The 14,603-nt window shown below is 39.8% G+C and overlaps 3 protein-coding genes across 7 annotated transcripts in view; 1 reads left to right on the top strand and 2 right to left on the bottom strand.

Annotated features, from left to right (window-relative positions):
- The window catches only part of LOC139624209 (RNA-binding protein MEX3B-like), a 222,134-nt gene that overhangs the window by 196,461 nt on the left and 11,070 nt on the right, over positions 1 to 14,603 (top strand). The window lies entirely within an intron of this gene.
- On the bottom strand, positions 133 to 7,537 carry LOC139624211 (ubiquilin-1-like). Its single transcript, XM_071483141.1, has 11 exons — positions 7,030 to 7,537; positions 6,680 to 6,822; positions 5,387 to 5,511; positions 4,922 to 5,184; positions 3,905 to 4,078; positions 3,634 to 3,802; positions 3,366 to 3,487; positions 2,990 to 3,073; positions 2,523 to 2,638; positions 2,225 to 2,393; positions 133 to 2,024 (listed from the first exon to the last, which is right to left on the bottom strand). Exons 1-11 carry the CDS (start codon positions 7,372 to 7,374, stop codon positions 1,881 to 1,883), a joined length of 1,854 nt encoding a protein of 617 aa, XP_071339242.1. The 5' UTR covers positions 7,375 to 7,537; the 3' UTR covers positions 133 to 1,880.
- gkap1 (G kinase anchoring protein 1) lies at positions 8,149 to 14,423 on the bottom strand. Of its 5 annotated transcripts, none has more exons than XM_071483144.1 (13): positions 14,267 to 14,423; positions 13,540 to 13,805; positions 12,425 to 12,583; positions 11,885 to 11,962; positions 11,343 to 11,475; positions 11,130 to 11,158; positions 10,829 to 10,990; positions 10,522 to 10,608; positions 9,548 to 9,611; positions 9,356 to 9,426; positions 9,174 to 9,251; positions 8,953 to 9,002; positions 8,149 to 8,630 (listed from the first exon to the last, which is right to left on the bottom strand). In XM_071483144.1, exons 2-13 carry the CDS (start codon positions 13,786 to 13,788, stop codon positions 8,561 to 8,563), a joined length of 1,230 nt encoding a protein of 409 aa, XP_071339245.1. In that variant the 5' UTR covers positions 13,789 to 13,805; positions 14,267 to 14,423; the 3' UTR covers positions 8,149 to 8,560. The 5 variants fall into 5 exon arrangements, with proteins under 5 accessions (XP_071339245.1, XP_071339244.1, XP_071339246.1 ...); XM_071483143.1 differs by having other exon boundaries at positions 14,213 to 14,331; XM_071483145.1 differs by lacking the exon at positions 14,267 to 14,423 and adding an exon at positions 14,241 to 14,265.

Raw genomic sequence — 14,603 nt, 5'->3', positions numbered from 1 at the left:
TATAGTGGAAAAGTTCAGGCTTATTAGTAGCAGACGGAATAGCACGGTAACCTATGTGTATGGAAATGATAATATTTGTTATTGTATTATAAATGCCTATGTTTATATCAATTACAGAAGAGGGCAGACCAGTTTGTGTTTGACTTATGTCTTTATTGAGACTGTCAGGTGATGCTCTGTGATCTCGACACCAACTCTGCATACAACATTAACAGATTCTCAAATGTGAGGAATTGCTCCTACTCTATTTGACACAAGTGTAAACTGAACATCTTCTGGATTTTGGTCTACTAGCTGAACAAAAGCAATATGAAGACATCTACTTGGGCTGTTGTGTTAGATATTTTTTTCATATTTTCTGACATTTTATAGACGAAATGATTATCATATTACTTGCAAGCTTAATTGACAATGAAAATAATCCTAAAGTCCTAAAGATTGCTGTTGAATTAACTGTACTGTTCACCCTAATGCAGAATAACAGCATTGCATCAATGTGTTGACAGACTCAGAAAAACACAGAAAGAAAAAGTAACTAACAGAGTAGCATTCAACACCTTTTACTGTTTACATCAGATCCACAAGTCAGCTAGATGAGTGACAGTATGTTTCTCAGTATCCAAAGGGATACAAAATACAACCGCTTCATATGGCAGGGGGTGCTCCTAGAATATGGTGCTAAGTTGGAGAAAAGCTAAAGGAAGGAACATCAAACCCCAGGCATTCATATCCAGTGCAATGGAAGATAGTTAGGCACCAAGGGTTTCTAAGAAGTAGCTCCCCTGTGCAAAGTAAATTATCTTTTTCTTCATCATCATCATCATTATAAATTGTATTGTCATTATTTGTTTCGGTTCTGGACTCAAATCCATTTTTTCATGCCTGTGAGAATGTGTTGAGAAGATTAGCCCTGCAAATTAGAGTGTCTGTGTATCCTTGAGATAAACGTTGACATTCACGATTTGCTTTTGCAGAAAGTCAACCTCTCCGCTTTTGAGTACATCTTTTGGAGATAATTCGAAAGAATGTCTCCAAAAGTAGACTTAACTGGTGTGTCTGCAGGGTTGTGGTGGACAAGATACAACAGCAGCAAGGAAGAGCAGGAAAACAGCACTGAACAGACGATGCTCCTTGTTCAATCTAAGAGTGAGAATCTGCCGTGAGTGTCCAGGACATCTGACTGTCTCTGGGTGTTAAGAGCTTTCATTAGATTCTGTCCAAGTGGAAGAATGAAAAGAGGCCTGAGGTTTATAGTGTGTCTGCACAGAGATTAATATATAATATAATACATGACCTTCTTCTGAATATTTACGCAATTGCTACAGGTCAACAGTATGTGAGGTGGATTTAAGTGCCTGTACTGACCTGCACTGGTACATGTCACTGATAGAATGAAAGTGATTGCATTGTAATATTAACTCAAAGCACTCACTCTGGAAGGACAAGATGGAAGGTGTATACCTTTTCTCAGTTCTCACTTCATAAAAAGCAGATGACGTCATGCGTATTATGTATTATGTTTCTTATGTATGTATTATGTGACTTCATATAGCTCAATAGCCCAGCATCCACTATCCTTAGACCTTCCATTAAAACAGGAAAAACAAGTGTAGAACATACTATAGTGAAGGTGACTTTGATGCCAGGACTGATTATACTATACCACACTGCTACTACTACTGCTACAGACAGTGGTCAGTATGTGAAGTTAAGGAATGAATATAAGTATGTCTTTGAAAGTGCAGCAATATGAATATGGCTTGTATGTCTTTAGTGGTTTGATTTTTGTAAAGCACTTGTCATTGTTGATAAAGGTAAGTGTTTATATGCAAATGTAAGTACATGTGCATTCACTTATGTGTTTATGTGCACAAAATCTGTCAGAGACCGAGCAGATGTTGTATAGCAGTGTTGAGGTCTCCTCCTGTGCTGATGAGGGCCTGAAGGTTTGCCTGTCTGTCTCTGAAGCCCATTGAGCTCAGGTGGTCCAGCTCCTCCTGGAACTCAGCCTCCTCACGATGGACCTGACAGGACAAGACAGGAGAGTTATTTGAAGTCCCACCTATGACATTACCATGATTGAACAGAATTAACAAAGAGGTCGTGTCTGGGAGTGAAAACATGATTTACAATCTGGCCTTAACATGCTTTTATATTTACTGGTGATATTCCAAATTCAAAAGCACTTCAAGAGAAGCTGACAACAAAGGACAGACTGAGGTACCCCATTATTGGTGTTAGCCAGTGCCTGTAGCATCTGTTGTACAAACTGTTGCTGCTGCTCTGTCACCGTGGCAACCTGAGGACCATTTTCCGATTGGCTGTTCAGTACAGGGTCAGATGCGAGCTCAGGGTCAACGTTTACATTGCCTCCTGTGTTTCCAAGTCCAGCCCTGCAAGAAGACGTGGCTTTACTCATGAAAAGATTCACAGTATATTTAAAATACAAGTCTCTTACCCAGAAACCAAACCACCAGGACAAAATCTCTTTAGGTTGAGGTGTACTCTTTGTTTTTACTCACACAGGTATGAGGGCAGGAGCTTCTGAAGCCAGAGTCTGTAGGCCCTGCTGGATCTGCATCAGAGCCTCCATGGCTCTGGGGTTCAACATGGCTGAGAGCAGCTCGGGACTCTGCATCTAGACATATTTGACAATTTATAATGAAGATATTAATGATAAACACTGTGAGCAATGGAGTCTGTGCAGCAAATTCACTACAGCAGACTACAGCTATATCTGACAACGTGATTATTCATGTTTACAAATGCCCTTAAATCAGATGTTTTAAGGGGTAAATTCTGATATCTGTTCAGGAAGTAACAAGTAACAAATACTTAAGTAAAAGTAAAATGTCAGTGATGAATGTCAGAATTCGGGTAAAATGTCAGTGATGAATGAATTAAATGCAGGATATTTTTTATCATAATGTGTACATCAGTTGCAAGATGGCAGAGTAGTGGAGGGTGATAGTAAGGAGAATAAACAAACCTGTTGCAGGAAGAGAGGAAGCTGCTGTCTCATCTGCTGCTGCAGCTGAGGGTTCCCTGAGAACAAAGGGTGGCTCAGCAGCATCTGAAGAGTCAGAAAATGAGAGCAGGCCTGTCTGAGTGAGTAGAGATTATGGGGATATGTTAACATGAAGTGCGGTGAGGGATTGTAGCCTAGTTCCAGGCCATTGATCGGCAGCCCACACGATTTTCCAGCCATTGAGATAAAGCTGTTCTCATTTACATGTTTTTCTGTTTCTGTTGTCAGACAACAGAAGCAGCTATTGCGATCACTACTGGCTCTGCACTTGCATGGTGAAAATGAGTGATCTGATTGCCGGTCATGTGTTCCCTATCATAAATTGCGCATGGTTCACCTGTGCAGCCAGATCAGGGTTCTGGCTGAGGCAATTCAGAAGACTGCTGACGTACGGCCCAGACAGCAGGCTCTCCATCAGACCTGGACTGGCTGTAATCTCCTCCAGCAGTGACTGCAAGCCTGAGGCAGCAGGGAGGAGAAAAAAAAAGAAAAAAAAGCAGGTTGAAATGTTTATGTATAATTATAGTTTAGCTGAAAAAAATTGTTGATCTGTTTTTTTTTAACTGAGACATCCAGAGAAAGTAGGTGGATGTGTATTTTCTTGCCTGTAGGAGTAGTGCTCTGAGGGTTTGCATCAGCTGTGGGCGTGGCAGGCAGATTTCTGAGAGGATCTGTGGAGTGACTGGAAAAAGGTGGCGTCTGGTCTCTCTCTCCTATGGATGTCTGTTGAATCCCAGATGAGGTAGTCACCAATGGGGGTACTCCTGTCTGGATCTAAAAGAGAGAGCAGAAATAGGCAACAGGTCAAAATACATTACATTAGTTTAACGTCATATAAGAAGATAGTTCAGGGAAACATTATCTGCAAAGTTGTACCTGTGATGGTTTGAGACTATGTTCCTGTATTTTGGGCTCAGTCTTCTGAGAACCATCAGAATCACCAGTGATGGTTTCAGGGTTGTCCTGCTCTGGTTGTAAATTGTTTAATGCTCTGTCTTCAGTACGCATCACTTCTTCTATCAGGTCAGGGTTCCTGACCAGCTCCAGCACCTGGAAAAACAGAAGCAAGAGCAAGAAGATATTGGAAATATGGGTGAGACAAATTAGAAAAGGAGGGAGCAACTATGTCACAGTGAAATAAAAAATGATCTTTTTTTCCCTTTTAACAGATTCATAAATTCAAAAGTACTTAATGGAAACTTACATACTTAGAGTAGTGCACTTTTGCATGTACACGGTGTAATGCCTACCTAGGCATTCACAACTTACAACAAATCTATACCTAAAAAAAAAGACATTCACACCAAGTGGCAACCCACCGTGATGTCACCCAATGGTATGTGAGCTGCCGTTTTGAAGCTTCGAGTTTGTAATTTGGCCATTGCCATCTTGGTTTTGAGAAACCAGAAGAAACCTTATTTGGACGAGAAGATGGAACTGAGGAGGACTGAGGGGTGGATCTGACCTGCTCTGTACACTATCCTGATTGTCAGGCAGGTCACCGTGTGTGGTACAGTCTCTCAATCACATGGTAGCCCCGCTCTAATGTATACCCTGCTTTATGGTCTATTTTCCTCTAAACGGGACCATAATTCAAAAAATAAACATCATGTTGTATTGAAGAAGACCTGAAACTAGCAATTGAGACTATAAACTCATCAGGAAAATGTTTACTGAGGTAACAAATCAAGTCAGAAGTAGGGCCACTTTTCCATAACAGTACAATCTGACTTCCTTTTGTAACCAGTGGAGACGCCCTCTGATGGTCACTAGATAGAATGCAGGTTAAAGGCAGTTTCACACTGGCCTCACTTTTCAGACCCCGAAGCCTACGTCCATCTTTACATACAGTCTATGACCCACACACCTCTTTTTATCCCAAACTGCACCCACCTGCGTGATGATGTCTGTGTTGTTAAGCATGTCTCCCACCTCTGGGTTTGTTTCTAGGAGCTGCTGGACCTGGGGATTAGACAGAATGAGCTGTCTGGTGATTTGGGGGCTGGAGGTGGAGAGGGTGCTCTGCACGAAGGGGCTGCCCAGTAGACAGCGCATCATCTCCGGGTCAGCCAACAGCTGCTTCTCCATCTGAGTTTGGAGTGCAGGGAAGAAGCCAGGCCCACTGGTTGTTAGGCCAAGACAGTCCAGACCTTCCACTACGGGAACAAGATCAAATCAAAAGTACATGAGTATGTAACTGCACTGAAGTAGGATGTTATCATCCCACAGCAGCAGCATAAGCCCAGGTAGGACAGAAAAAATGACGACTGTAACACATATTAAATGCTAGTGTGAGATATGAGAAAAAACTGAAAATAACTGGAGGTGAGGGGAGTTCCTGCGTTTTGCAGTTCTTACCGAGGCAGAGGGGAGAGGTGGGAGATGGTGTGAGGTTATCATTAGAGTTGAGAACATCTGTGAGCTCTGATTGTACCGCGTCTGACGCTGGATCACCGATGGGCACAGCAGATGAACGCCGAGGCCTGAGGGGGATGAACTCAACTTTAGTCTAGAGTTTCAGTTCTGTTAACAAAACTGTATGCATGTATGTATGAGTTCTTGGCCACAAGTGTAGATTAATACATACTTTTGTACAGTGTGCATCCATGACACTTTTACAATTGCCGGATCAAACAATTTAAACTGAAGGCAAAGGTTGAACAAAGGATTGGTACTTCCAGCAAATTCAATGAAATATATGGAAGCCTATAAAGGACTTTATTCATATCATAATGCATTTCCATGGTTGCGCCATAATTTTCCACATATGTACATGTTATTAGAGTAAAAATGAAAATGCAATAATACAATTTACATTTTTATTTTCACATACCTGTATGGGCTTTCTATGACCATATTAAAATGAAAATGGAAAAGCCGTTTGACATTTTAATTTTAAACAGTCATACCCTGCTGCACAGTGGACAATATTCAAATGTTAATTCATATTTGAAAATGAAATTGTAACATAAACTATGTAACCTAATTTTCCATATATGCCAGCAATATTTAGGTCACAGTGAATATGAAAATGTAATTTTCTAACCATCTGAAAATGAAAACATCATTTGATATTTCATTTTCAAAGTCTTAACCTGCTCTACAATGGACGGCATTTAATGCAATATCTGTTGCATTTTCACTTACATGTCACCATGCTCTTTTGGGGTCAAAATGAAAATGCAATTTTCTAACAATTTGAAAGACCTACTGCTCTACAGCAGACAATATTAAAATGCAATAAGCAAAACAATGCCCCCAGTCTCTTGCATTTTGACACTGTCCTCCAAATTAATTCATTTTCCAATTAAGTACAAACACTTGCACCTTAGCCATGGTACATGGTAAAGTATGTGTATTTGAGACAAAACCTGCAGTAGTCACTCTCAATTAAGAGAATGACCCTCTGAGTGAGATCTAAGGTAGTCACTTAACAAACATTATCCAAAATGGGGGACAGACACATGTGACTGGATATGGCTGTATATTTTACAAAGGCAGCCTATCCCTTTAAACTCCCAGCCCTGTGAATTTCTCAGCATGCAGCTGACTATTTTTGCAGTCATTACAGATGCACACTATCGCAGATAAACATGTCTTTATGAGGCTTCAATGAGTCTGATGACAAAGAGAAAGTGTGTGAGCGCTTACCTGCGGATCATGCAGAGGCTGACCGCCTCACTCTGCCCTTTGAGGTGACTCAGGATCTCTGACTCGTTGAGGACCCGGCCGGAGTGGATCAGCACCAGCTGCTCTGCCGAGGCTCCCAGACGATCTGACAGACCCCGTTTCAGCTGTGCCCACCAGATACACGCAATAAACACGCACCAAAGATAACACAGCGATGGCACGAATACTATCATCTGGCTTGTTTTAATTGCAACGCTCATTTTATGACATGGAAACAGTGAACTGCTCATCAATTATCAAACCAAACCTTTTTTTTTTTTAAACTCACAAAGCTGCCAAACACACACAGCGGGTGTCTTTAGTCTCCTGACCTGTCTGACGGTGCAGTCTCCTCTGACGGTGAAGTCTTTGGTCTCCGTGAGACTTTTGACGGCTACGCGGATCATTTCAGGCCCCTGACATTCATCTGTTGCCCTCGGTTCATCTTTCACGGCGCCTGACATCTCAGTCTCGTCCGGGATGGAGGTGCGCGGAGCCGGGGCGGAGGTGCGCGTCTGTCCCGATGACTCGGCAGAAAGTTGTGTGGATGTGTAGCGGCTCTGCCCCGACTGCGCAGGAAGGTGTGCATGCAAATGTACATCTCTCTCCGGGAAAACTGTGCTATGACAGCGCTCCTCATTTAGTTCTGTGCTATTGCGAGCAGTTACATAAATCATTTTATGTCTGTAGTTATGTAACTGGATGCAATTTAAAGAAATAGTAGACCACAGAATGAATCTAGTTTTAAGAGTACGTAAGGTTCATTAGTTGCTTAAAATCTCCCTCCAGAGTCCAAATTAAAGAAGACGCATTTTAAGCCTCAGAAAAAGCTAAATTAATGTAAAAAGTATGAGTAAAGTAGTTTAATCCTCTCTGCATTTCACTTCAGAGCTCTTGATACATTATGCTGCACTAACTCTGGGAGTCAGTCTGACAAGTCACTGTAAAATTATCAAAAAGAAGAAAGACGATATTTATATTACAAAACAGATATGATTCCAATCACAAGATAGTGAGGATTGTAGTGAAATATTAAGGGTTTAATTCTCTTCTCAAAACATCATTTTATCTAAATGCTTATCCTGACTCTGGCTAGTTTATTAATTTAACCCTTTAAGCTTTATTTACCTTACATTAATAGAGTTGGTTTTATTATTATTATTATCTTGTTAATTCTACTGCTTTAAGAATTAATTTTTTTAGTTTGCCTAGTGTTAAGCACTTTTTAACTTATGTCTTGAAAAGTGCTCCATAAATAAGGGTTATTACTACAATCTCTTTATATATATTTTTTATATTTATTATGGTTTGTGGTGTCAGCAAGTTGTGGATGGCTGCATTACACCCATACAGAAAGACAAGCGTGGGCCTGCAGTTACAATTTGCATTTTAGACACAAGAGGTTTTGTAAAATCTTGACATTTAAGACAATATACAAGAAAAGCAAGAACTTCACTGAAAAAGTACTTTATTTACTTAACAGTGAAAAAAAAACAAAAACAGAAATTTCACTTATTTTGGCATTAAAACCAACAGAAAGATCAGGCACACAACCTTCAACAGTGCTAAAGATGCAGTGGCGTGTGTCCCTGCAGAAGGCAGCACTATGTGCCAAGCAACCATTTCAACACAAACTAACTTTAAAGTGAATCAATTTTAAAAGTTTCTTAAATTCTTGTGTTCTTGTCATACATGGAGTGTATACTCTGTGTGTGTGTGTGTATGTGTGTGTGTGTGTTTAATTAAGGGAGGCATGCATTTATGCTGACATGGAGTCCAAGCTAAAAGAAACATAAGGAAAGAAAACCCCGATCATGATCAGTAATGCTTTTCTTCATTTGTTCATTCATTTATTTAATTTTTCTATTTAGGCCTTTTCCTTTGGAAACCTTCATAGATCCGTCTCTGAGCCTTTTTTCCCTTTCTTACTTCCCTGCCAAACAGAAGCAGAGAGAATACACAATTATTTTTAAGCATTTATTTTACTGAAGCCTGTGTGTGTGTGTGTGTGTGTGTGTGTTTTTTTTTTTATTGACCTAATTCAAGTTAAAAGGTCAATAAAAATATAAAGTGAAGACACATTAATAGAAAAATAGGTCTCTGGGCCTATGCCACAAAAATAAATAAATAAACCAAAAATTAAATTAAATTTAAGACAGAGTTTTACTGACAATGAAATGACAAAAAAAGGAAAAAACTTGAAATTCTTTGAACTGAATCTAATCTTACTTCTACTCTGACTCTCTTTTACTTACACTGCAACTTTTCTCACTTCAACTGACCTATTGGCTTCTGTTTTTCTGGTCTATGGAGAGGGAAAGAAGGAACATGCAAGCATCTCTTCTCTCTAAACCACAAGTCTGATAACTCTGAGATTAATACAGATGCAACACTTGAATCTGAGTCTCATTCTTCCCTAATATGGTGACATTTTCACATGTAACCAAGACAATGAGAAGGTGAGGACTATTCTCACCTGATGTTTCGGCTGTTCTGTCTGCAGACCTTTGACTTTAGATCTTTCTTGTTCAAGGGCAGCATGTAGTAATGTTACCTTAAAAAAAAAACAAAAAAAAAAACATTAAATGTATATAAATGTACAAATATATGACACATCCACATTCGTCACTCACAATCTTCATGTCATTATTAACACACCTGTGATGACAGTTCTTCTTTTATATGTAGTAGCTCGTCTACCTGTAGAAGGATTTCTGCTTTATCTTTCACTAAAGGAGACAGAAACATCAGACAGATCACATTCATTCTTCATAAGGGAAGGCAGAGAGGAGGGGAGGGGAAGGGAAGAAAGGGGGCTATGTAGCATAATTTGGGCAATGTACAACTCACTCTCGCCCTGTTGGAGCATCTTCAGCAGCTGGGCATTTCTTGCTTTCACCTCTTTGTATTTCACCTGCAGAGTTAAGAAGAAAAAAAACTTTTTTGCCGTTTTGAAAGTTTCTGGCTTTTGCCACAACAAGGAGAGGAGAGAGGTAGGTCGTGCCCAAGATGTGTTTAAAAAGTTTAATTAGAAATGGGGTTTTTTCATTGTGGAAACTGGTCACTACTGGACTCTACTGTAACCAACAGGAATTCAAGCTGCCCACAGCCTCCTTGATTTGAGAGATATGAAACTAGAAACTTTTACGCCACATTTCAAGTCCCTAAGGAAACAGTGTTTGATTCTCAACAGATAGTTAAGAGGGAATTTCCATGAAGCTTGCTTTTCTGTCCTTGGTGAATTCTTTCCTGCCACCTTATATCACCCCCCTCCTTACACACTCCCATAGTCCCATGTGCTGATTTTTTTTCTTTGAAGACTGCAGTGATTGTTCTGGTGTACTTTACTCCTACAACAGTGTGGCTAAAATGAGCTTGAGTAAATCATCATCACCCGAATTCTAACTTTTCCTCAGCAGTGCCACTTTGAAACAATGGTCAAGCCATTTGTTTTTGAATTAAAACAATTGTAGCTTACAATAGCAAATGCATGTATCAAATCCAAAAAGAAAATGACCTGCTCTAATAAGTTTTAGTAAAAACAGGTTAGGGGAGAGTCGTATGTATGCTGAACTGTAAATTTCTACATGGTCTACATGGATATTTTTCTGGATTGTTCTGACAGCCGGTTCTATTAATATAAATATAGCAATATTTTTAGGAAGGAGTGATAAAATATAAAGCAGCCACAGTAAACTTGTTAGATAAAGAGCTGCAGGCGACAGCCACATAATACAGTTAACAGAAGAGTACCTATTCCACAACAAAATGGGTGAAATTGCAATTTGCCAGAGAAATTATAGAATGACTGAGTAAGTGCTGACCTCCCACTGTGAGATGGTCTTCTTTAGCTTATCGATTTCCTGGTCTTTCTTCTCTAGTTCATACTTCAGTTGCTCTGCCCGAGGGTCCTTAAAGAAATAACAGGCAGAAAAGAGCAAGTCAGGAAAAATTCATACTTCCAACTAACTCGGAAGGAGAAACAAAGTTCACTTGGATGACGTTGCATTCACTCCAACACTGGAAAATATGCACACAGACAGCTCTGAGGAGAGAGCACTGCTCATGTTCATGAACAGAGAGCTCAATGAGTATCTTGTTGTACATGTGTGTTTGTGTCTGTCCACCCACCGGTTCGTGTTCTGTGGACGTGTTGATTTCTTGCCCCTGGCTGTTAGTGTATTGCTCACGTCTCTTCTCCTGTTGGATAATCCGACTGACATCATCTTCCAGCTTATTAAAGAAACGCTCCTCCTGCCCGATTCCTAATGCCAGGTTAGCTGCTCTGGCGTCCTGGGGGATGAGAATGTGGTCAGTGTTTCAACGGTATTGTGCCACATCACACATGGTATCCAGCTCCAAATAAAACTTCATTCTGTATAGGTAAACAGAACTGTTACTGTATATTTATGGAGTTCATATTCTTGCTCACCTCCTTCTCTTGTTTCTTACTTGAATGTTCTGCAAAAGAGAAAGTACGTTGATACAACTATTATCTTAACAAGGTTTTCTGAAAAAAAATACATACAATATAGGTTTTTCAGTGCTAAGAGAGTACAGTTATAGGTAGGTTGTGAGCTGCAGACAACAGGACACAAGATCCTGGTTTAATGGCTTTTCAAACTGATGAGTAAGTTTCTCTCACCTACACTGCCTTCAGCCTGGAAGTCCTGCAGTGAAACTGTCTTTTTGTCTTTTGCCTGCTGATTCTTCTTTTTGTCCTTCTTCCCTCCACCTTCTTTTCCTCCTCGTGACTTTGGCGAGGATGTGTTTGGGTTCTGGTGAATGAAAGCAGATTGACTGACTTAAGCTAAGGTTATACTTAAAGGCTCCTACTTTATAATCACCTAAATTTAAGTCAGCACTGTAGCATAATACATTGCAGCATCTTTTATTTAACTTCAAAAATCTTTGCACATCTGAATGTGACAGGTGTGTCAGAGGGCAACACAACTTTCAACATTTCTTACAGAATGGGATTCTGCTAAATTTAAGATGATGAATTTACATGAGTAATGATTGAGCATATTCATTGCCATTTCATATATACCAACACTGGCATTAATATTCCTCCAAATTAAGAGATATGTGATACATTTATCCAAATCTGTCAACTGACAACTGTACTTTCCCATTAAAATTCCTTCCAAAGGGGTATATTAGAGTGTATGTATGTAAGCAACGTACCTGTTTCTGTTGTTCATACTCCAGTTTACTTAGAATCAAGGCCTTTTCCAAGTCTGCTTCATATAGTTCAGTGGTTATCTAAGTGGAGAGCAGGAAAACAGATCTATGTGCAAGAACAGGCACTTGGAAATATATTTTGTAATGTCTTTAAGGTCAGGTATGACCTGTTTGAAATACAGTTACGTCTGGGAAAGACAATATACCGAGTTTCATGAATCTGCTTTTTGCCTTTGGCAAACAAAACTTGGTGCACCCTCTCACTCCCTCAATCAAGTTTTCAGTAAAAAGAGGAGAAGGAAAAAGACAAGTTTAGTAAATGTATCTAAAAATCAATAAATTTGTTCAAAGAATATCCTGCTTCTGGCTCATACTGTTGCACACATGAAATCTACCGGTACAACAACTCCTCTACTGCTGGCATCTGAACAACTCTGACCAAAAGAACTGGAAGTAAAGTTGCTTTCAAAAGGGCAGGACAGCAGTGCTATTGTTATCCTCACTTGCTCACACACTTGTTATGAGAGTAGTTTTCTCTCTTACCTGCTCATCCCTCTGCTTCCACTGCTGCCACCCCTCTGAAGGTATATTGTGGTCCCCTGATGCAGGGCTGAGAAGTTCACTGGCTATTCCTGACAGTGTCATACAGGGAGGCGGGGCACAGGACTTTTGAGGAATCTTCTTGAAGGCCAGATTACGTAACTGATAGAAAGAGAGATATAACTTAATCCAAACACTGACCTGATATGACCATTATTGTTCAATTATGAACTATTACCATGTTCTGTTGTTAGCTTTAGAAGCCATCAGCATGTGTGTGCATGAACAACAGTTTTCAGTCTTACAAGGCCCTCTATTATCCAATAACAATTGAGTTCAAATCAGCACTTGCTCTTAACTATACTACACTGGTAATAGTTGCTACGGGACTAGCTATTGTAGTTAACAGTAGTGACAGTGTTTGCATATCTCCTGAACCAGCAAAACACATACAACGTTTTAAATAAACATTAGTTCAGTTTCAAGGAAACCAAATTAATTACTTTCATCTACTTCTACAACCTTTTAAGACAATCAGATACCCTGTTGACATTTTTGCTTACACTTACACAATTACTTTTCTGTCGATCAACTAATCTATTAAATGACTTATGGACTACGAGTTCTACATTTTAAATGCAAAGAATGCTTCTTTTACTTGTTATGAAATGTGGTAGGTTAATAAAATTGCCTTGCTAAGGGCCCACTTGATTACTTGACTGACAAAAAAATGCATACATTCCTTCACAGCAAAAAGTTGCTTATTTTTTCTTTTTGGCACTATTCTATGAAGGCTGTATTTTGGCTGCTGTTTTTGCTAGGGAAGCGATACTGAGACAACATTTAGTGATGTGTTTTTATTAAGGAATAAATATCCCTATAAAAAAAATGCTCGTTCCATTCTCAACTTGAATCGATGCCAACACCTGTGCTCAACAAATGAGAACTAAACAAAGCTTGCTGGAGTGTGTCTGACACCACCCTGTGTAAAACAGCAACAGAAGAGCACAGTCATTGTTTATTCCTGTGACAAAAAGGACAAATACAGCATAAAAACATAGATATGAGCCGTATGAAGCAGGGGTCCATGACATGCTGCTGTCCTAACAGTCACTCACCTCATTTGCCTCACTCTGCTGCTGCTCTTTCTTCTTCTTTTTCTTGTCTTTCTTCTTGTCATTGCCCTGAGCTGCTTTCCCCCCGTTTGCTCCTGCCTTTCCTTGTCGGGGCTTCCCGGTGGAGTCCCTTCCACTTTTAGTGGTGGTCTTCCCCGTCTCGGAGATATCGGAGTCCGAATCCGAGTCTATCTGAAGCAAGGCGAAACGGGAGGCAGTGGTGGGGACGGTGATCATTGCAGATGATGCCATTGCGAAAAGGAAACTAACTGGTGAGGGAAGATAAAGAACAATTCAGTAAGGAAAACTTAAAGCCGGTTATAAACGAGTTAGCTTCTAGTGGCGACCTGTTTTCAAATAAAAATACCACCATATCTCAGACAACAGCTTTATTTAAACCAAAATATTTTTCCGTTAGTATGTTTTATCAAAACAGACAAAATGCTGATAAATGTTAGGTGTTTTGAGGTGTATTGTAACAGCCTAGAGACAGACGCAGCTAGCATTACATAGCAGCAAGTTAACCTAGCTAACTATAAAAGGCTTAGCCGGTTTTGTTAGCTTCAAACAAGTACAAAAGTAGCGATGCACGACAGTTAAAAGCACAAATGTAGGTTCAAGTTTATATTTCGTTTTTAATGCACTGGTGGACTTGTGCTGAAAGGCTGGTACTCACAAGAAAAGTTGCTAAAGAGCACTTTCACCTGTTCGTGAGGAAACTGTCGCTTACCGTTGGTTTGCTACCAGCGATTGTGTGAGTATGGCAGCCCAGTGGTTCCAAAAAGGGTAAAGACTGCGATTCTGATTAGTGTTGCCAGATTTGACTGACATAGCGTCCCAATCATAGTTTGTCTAGAATCCGTCCTACCCTATATACAGTCTTGAGGAAAATTTCAACACGCCGAATTAGTTAATGGCAGTTCCTGTTATATATATGTATACTTACAACTGTCAATGAATTGCTTTGATACAGTAGACAACTTAAAAACGAGATGATTATCATTCAAGTTCTGCACTTACAAGGAGCTACTTTCTATGTTTTTTACGCGGATTTATTGACATTTATT

The sequence above is a fragment of the Trachinotus anak genome, unplaced genomic scaffold (assembly GCF_046630095.1).
Source record: "Trachinotus anak isolate AG129_WGS33_773 ecotype Australia unplaced genomic scaffold, CSIRO_AGI_Tana_v1 ptg000008l, whole genome shotgun sequence".
Classification (NCBI taxonomy): domain Eukaryota; kingdom Metazoa; phylum Chordata; class Actinopteri; order Carangiformes; family Carangidae; genus Trachinotus; species Trachinotus anak.
The sequence above is the reverse complement of the archived record's forward strand: the minus strand, read 5'-3'. Positions and strand labels throughout refer to the sequence as shown.